This window comes from Copidosoma floridanum, unplaced genomic scaffold (assembly GCF_036245765.1).
Source record: "Copidosoma floridanum isolate Cflo_tuat_1 unplaced genomic scaffold, Cflo_Japanese_pri ptg000001l, whole genome shotgun sequence".
Lineage (NCBI taxonomy): Eukaryota > Metazoa > Arthropoda > Insecta > Hymenoptera > Encyrtidae > Copidosoma > Copidosoma floridanum.
In genome coordinates, this window is record NW_028321878.1 from 18,591,689 (window position 1) to 18,597,688 (window position 6,000).

The 6,000-nt window shown below is 31.9% G+C and overlaps 1 protein-coding gene across 4 annotated transcripts; it reads right to left on the bottom strand.

Moving 5' to 3' along the window:
* Window positions 1-1,733: 1,733 nt before the first annotated feature.
* On the bottom strand, window positions 1,734-4,638 carry LOC106643844 (deoxyribodipyrimidine photo-lyase). Of its 4 annotated transcripts, none has more exons than XM_014359125.2 (8): window positions 4,440-4,638; window positions 3,993-4,146; window positions 3,797-3,876; window positions 3,587-3,716; window positions 3,175-3,503; window positions 2,547-3,097; window positions 2,225-2,466; window positions 1,734-2,116 (listed from the first exon to the last, which is right to left on the bottom strand). In XM_014359125.2, the coding sequence occupies exons 3-8, from the start codon at window positions 3,866-3,868 to the stop codon at window positions 1,932-1,934; spliced, it is 1,509 nt and encodes a 502-aa protein (XP_014214611.2). In that variant the 5' UTR covers window positions 3,869-3,876; window positions 3,993-4,146; window positions 4,440-4,638; the 3' UTR covers window positions 1,734-1,931. The 4 variants fall into 4 exon arrangements, with proteins under 4 accessions (XP_014214611.2, XP_014214610.2, XP_089445469.1 ...); XM_014359124.2 differs by having other exon boundaries at window positions 3,969-4,146; XM_089589343.1 differs by lacking the exon at window positions 3,993-4,146 and having other exon boundaries at window positions 4,440-4,498; window positions 4,572-4,622.
* Between the last annotated feature and the right edge of the window lie 1,362 nt (window positions 4,639-6,000).

Here is a 6,000-nt window from a genome sequence, read left to right on the forward strand (position 1 = left end):
GCGAAAAACTAAGTTAATGAGATCTAGATCGGTTTAAAGGCAAGAGGAGGGAGACCTTATCGTCCAGGGTTAGCAAATAAATAACACCTCAATTATAGTAATGCACGTAATCTTCTCGTTACCATTAGTTTCGAATTAAGTAGTACCTAATAAAAAAAAACTCTTTAAAAACTGTAAGCAAGAATACCACTTTTTTTTATCTGAATGAAGTAAATATGAGTAGTATATATAATATCGAGATCAAATGAAATGTTAAAATATTAAATATTAACTGTAAGTATTAAATAATAATAATAAATGGTGCAACGTTTGTTGGGTGATCTGGCTGGATAGCAGAAGTGATAATACTTAGGTAAAAAAATGTTATGAGATCAGAGCTGGCGAAAAGAAATCATTGCGAAGGCCGGAACTTTTAAAATTTATTTAAAAAAACTACTAGGTATTAATAATTTTTAATAACAAATCGCTTTTATTGTATTATATTATATATTAAATCAAAAAATTAATAAAAAAAAATAACTTTTTCGGGCACTGGTTGTTACCAATTAATCTCGCGAACAAAAAAAAAAATAATAATAAAAATAATAATGAATATAAAGAAGTTTTGTTTCAATAATAACTTGTGATTGATAATTGTGAATCAGAAGTTTTATTAGTTGTCTTCAATGTAGACTTTATAAACTGTTATTAATCTTTTTTGTTTTTAACTTATTGTTTAAAATAGTTATTACCCATTTATCTAATAAAATAATTTTTTTTGGGATAGTAAGCAAGCGTGGATCAATTGAATTGATGCCAATTTTAATTTAAAATCTTTTTAAAAGACACTGTTTTTCTACTCCAAAAAAATTTTTTTACACAATTTTCATACATGCGATTTTGAAAATATAAAGTTATCTTTTATGTGAAGTACAATATTTTAGTAAATTGCTTGGATTTCTGTAGATGAAAATTCCGCCCTAGGATGCAAAGTGGTTAGCGGGCGCAGTCCGCAGTGTGCCCAGGGTTACGAAGTTAATAAATTGAGAAGCCACTGAGCAACCCAATTCTTTGAATCAAAGAAAATTTCTTTATCCTCATTCTGTTAAATATTTTCTTTTAATTGAAACAAATTTAGTCAATCCGAAAAAACATTTCGTAAAACTAAATGAGAAGTTCGTAATCAAAAAAAGAAAATTTTAATTTAATAAAATATTATTTTTAATTAAGTTATATTTTTTTACTCACAAGAAAATATTTAACAGAATTAAGGTAAAGAAATTTTCTTTGATTCAAAGAATTGGGTTGCTCAGTGTAACAAAATACGACTTTGCGCTCTGGGAGAGAAAAATGACGTTCGCACCTTTGCGCCAATGGCGGTATATGCGGTCCTTTCAGAGAAGATGTAACGATTCCCTCCATTATTTTCAAACTTGAGTTAGGACCGGAAAGTGTATCCCAAAAATAAGGAAAGCCCAAAGATCGACTTGCCGTAACTTCACATCCAATTGTCCAGTAACATTTTTTGCTGTTTTTAGAATACATCATTTTCCCTAGGCTTTTTTTGATTAGTACAGAAATTCTTTGTAGAAATAGAAAAAAACACCAAAGTTACTTGAAAATTTTGAAGAATTTGAAGCTCAAAGCGACAAAAGTTTCATTACCATATTCTTGTTGAGCATTTGTTTTAAATTATTTTTACGATAAAGCACGAAATATAGGTATAAATTTGATTTATAATAATAAAACATGAATAAGTAATGGTAACCATTTAATGTTTTTTTTTTTTACAAAAAAATGTCATCAAGCTGACTCAATATTTAAAATGAACACAATTGTGCCTTACTCTACGCCTTAGTTTTAATTCTAAGGTAAAAGTGATATCAAAAGTATAATTATACGATTTACAGCGTACTAGTAACATTTCATTTATCATTTATTGTACTGAATATTTACTTGGACGGTTTTAAGTTAAGCTTGTTTTTTTTATTATGAACTTTGGCTCCATATTTCTTAACAAATGCAGGTACATCGAACTTTCTCTTGCAACCTTCATAATTCATGTAGCGAATTTTGCCAAAAACGGATCTCTCTCTCCACCCTTGGTCATGAATACCACAAATGGACCACATACATCCTAATTTAAAGTAACGCTTTTATTAATAAAGCTTAATCACCAGTAATATTAAGTATATTGTAATGAAAAAGTTTCCTTTGATTTCTATTTGAACTAAAATTTACATACCCACATATCCATTGGGATCCCGTCCATCCATGCTGTACTTGTCATTTAGATAGATGGAATACTTCAGGGCATCCTCCGGTGATTTGGTCCATTCTAAAATTTTTTTAGCCCAATACATTCTTAGGAAACCATGAATTTTTCCTTCTTTAACCAACTGAATTTCTGCAGCATTCCACAAATCATCATGAGTCAAGCCTTGCTCAAATTCTTCTAATGTGTAAACGTACTCCCTCTTGTCCTTCCTATAAATAATAGCAGTTATTGTTGTTAAAATAACGAAATTTTTATAAACGGCAATTATTTGCTTTGTTATTAATTATACCGGTGTTCATCCAATGTCTTTGCAGCCCAATCGTAAGCTCCCTTAATACTGTCGTAGTTGGGATTGTAGAAACAAAAATTGTCACTAAGCTCTCTGCGAACAATACTTTCTTCCATAAAAGCCTCAACTGAAGCTTTATAAGCAGTTTTGTACTTTGCAACTTCCAAGATGCATCTTTGAACTGAGATCATACCAAAATGGAACCATGGCGACAAATTGCTGAGTGCATTTATGGTTGGATTGTTTCGCTTTTCACTGTACAATTTAAGGCGCGTTTTGATAAAACTATCCAACTGATCAACTGCACCCAGGTATCCTGGTTTTGCCCAATCAATTTTATCAACTGTCTTGTCAATCAATACTTTGTCCAGTGCGGTAGCAAAATTATTTTCTTTGAATTTCTGATCAGATTTGTAAGGGTGTTTGATCACAGGAGGGAATTCTGTGAGAAATTCGCTTAGTTTAGAATTTATCTTATTCCTTATTGTACGAGCAGCATATTCTAGTTTTTCGGAAGTAACCCAGCAGGGAACGATGTTGTGAGCGTCGACCTGTGAAATTAATTAAATTAATTTTTTTTTTTTTTTCATACCTTTGGTATTAAGTTTGAATGTTGATCATTACTCACTTGACAAACTGGAACGTTGCTTGGAATTTTTTTTTTGATCTCGTCAAGCCAGAATAACGGCACTCTTAGAGGGAAAAAATCAGCCACAACTGCTCCCATCTTATACTTTTTGACAAAGTCAACAACAACATCATTTGGTTCTCCGATCAACAGATGAAAATTAATATTCAAAGCCTTGCAACCTTTTGCGACTTCTTCCAGATTCTCTAAAAGCCATTTATAGTGACGTAGAGTAGCATCGAGGAACTTTGGAAGAATGCAGTAGCAGATATGCAGAGGTAGTTTGTTTTTTATTGCAATTTTTTGTGCAAATAGTAGAGCCCAGTTATCTAAAATTGTATAAATAAAATGTATCGTGAGTTATTAATCCAGACATGACAAATGGTAGTTGGACTGCAAATTATCACCACACCTTGAATGCGAGCATCTCTGAACATCCAATAAAGTATTCCTTCACTGTTTTTTGCTACTTCATCGGTGGTCTCCGACAATATTCTGATTCTCTTCTTATTGAACTTGAATGACATAACTGAATCCGCTGTCTGAAAATATGCAATGGGTATAAGAGACAAATACCTACATGTGTAAATAACATAACAAATGAATAAATAATATCACTCACTTGATTTCTTTCTTCTTCAAACTGTTTGACCAAATCGGTGGTTTTTAATTTTTTCTTGGCTGGTTCCGACATGTTGAAATCTACAATGAGAGAAAGAATTTAATCAATTTTTTCTCAAACCTCCAAGACTCACTGAACAAAGTAACGTGATTTTGTAAAAAAAATGGATTACGTGTTCGTTTCAAATGAAAGTAACCAAAGAGGCGCCAAGATCTTTGATGGACAAAAACCGTTGTCCTTTGAATTTTGAAAATTCTTCCAACTTTACTTGACCAAACTCAATGAGCAAGTCTTCATTAAATCTTAAGACGTATTACTTATTACAACATAAGTATTGTTTTTCAAAACACCTGTAAACGAACAATACCTTCTTATTTTAATAACAATTGCAAAAACAATATAAGTTCGTGTATTCAAAAAGGCACATGGGGATGGACGCGTAAAGTGGTCGTATAGAGTTAGTTCAAAATCAGCTGTTATGTTCATTGTTTACACACATACTTATATATATGCGTTCGCGTCGTTAATGCCATACTTTATATTTATATTTTGTGTAAGTAGTAAATCGCATAAAATTTTTAATTGAAAAAGAAAAGTGGTCAGTGCAGATTTTTATATTCTATAATACAGTTTAGGCACTTACCTGGCAGTGTGCACTGATACAGTCCCTGCATCAGATTGAAAATTGTAAGTGTGAAAATACTGAAAATGAAAGAAATAAATACCTATACTTTTGTATAAGTACACCTGCACATGCACTACGGTATATACGTACACACATTACAAATCACAACAACTGATATGAACACAACAACACAACACAGGAAATGGGAAATTGGGTACTCATATATTCTTTTGTATATATATAGGTGTAGTATATGTACTGCCACTACTGCCTAGTGCGGGTGCCTACTGCAAGTATAAGTGCAGCTATGACCTATATATATATATAAGCATGCGATTGACACACTCAATTCCGGGATAAATATTTTCTTTGGAGAGGCAAGAGTTGGGGAAGAAGAATTTTATTTTTTGACAAATACTTACTGAAAACTCTTCTTCGTTTTAGCTTTAAATAATTATAAAACTCGAATAAAAAATGAAGCCACACACATGCCATACAATTTCCGCTTTAAATTTAGTATGGTCGGAATTTTCAAAGATTTTCAGGAATAATGTTTTAAAACTATTCTAATGATTTTTAATCAGCTGAAATTCATCAGACTCATTCAATCAGATCTAATAACTCTGAAAATAATTAAAATTATTTACTAAATTTTGGTACTTTCAGGCCAACGAAAATTTTGAATATACATAGTTTTTTTTTCTATTTTTCAGTACTTTCAGCTCAAAAACTCGTTTGGCCTGTACTTACTTATGACTTAATTATTGGAAGCAGATTAAAAACCTTTTAAATCATTGAAAGATAGAGTTTTCATCCCCTAGGAAGTGTACCATCGCCACCGAAGCTATTTCGCGGTTGGATGGCGTTTGTGTGGCGAACTCTATTTTTCCTATACCGAGGGCGCACTGGACCCTCGAAAGGAAAAAAGAAAAATAGTAGTGTTCACCATCCAACCGGGGCCTGACGTCGCAGCTTCCTCGGGCCGAAAAATAGCCTTGGTGGCGAGAGCGATTCCGTAACGAGAACTATTTATTGAAGGGCGCAAAATTGTACTTTTTGCTGTCGACATTTGGTGACAAGAACGTGATCTGAGCCTTTTTTGTTTCCTTCTGTGATTGATTGTCTACGATTTTTTACCAAAGCGGGATGAAAATTCCGTCTCTAGGCGAAGTTTATGGTGAAAAACAATATCTTACATGTAACTCAAACACAAATGTACATCACGTCTTTTGAGCACTCAAGTTAATATTTTGCACCGTAGTGACGTTACATATACTATCTTATTTGGTCTTCTGTAGTTGCATCAATTAATTAGGAATTTTTTTGGTATAAATGATGTAAACTTTTATTGTGATTAATAATTGATTAGTTGATGATTATTTTTAATATTTTTGATGAATCACAGTGTTAGATTTACAGTATTAGAATTGAAACCTAAAAAATTAACCAGATGTAATTTAGGAAATAGCCTTAAACAAGGCAATTTTCCTATTAAATCAATGTTTTTTCATCACATTTGTCAACATTTTGGCAACTGATATGATTAAAAATAAAAAGTAATAATAGTAAGTCAGATATG

Excerpts from the sequence above, each read along its gene's own strand:
- LOC106643844 (XM_089589339.1), bottom strand. The coding sequence starts at position 4,470 with ATGCAGGGACTGTATCAGTGCACACTGCCAG. Across the intron at positions 3,877-4,439 it reads GTATCAGTGCACACTGCCAG|ATTTCAACATGTCGGAACCA; the intron begins GTAAGTGCCTAA and ends CTCTCATTGTAG. Across the intron at positions 2,117-2,224 it reads GGATCCCAATGGATATGTGG|GATGTATGTGGTCCATTTGT; the intron begins GTATGTAAATTT and ends ACTTTAAATTAG.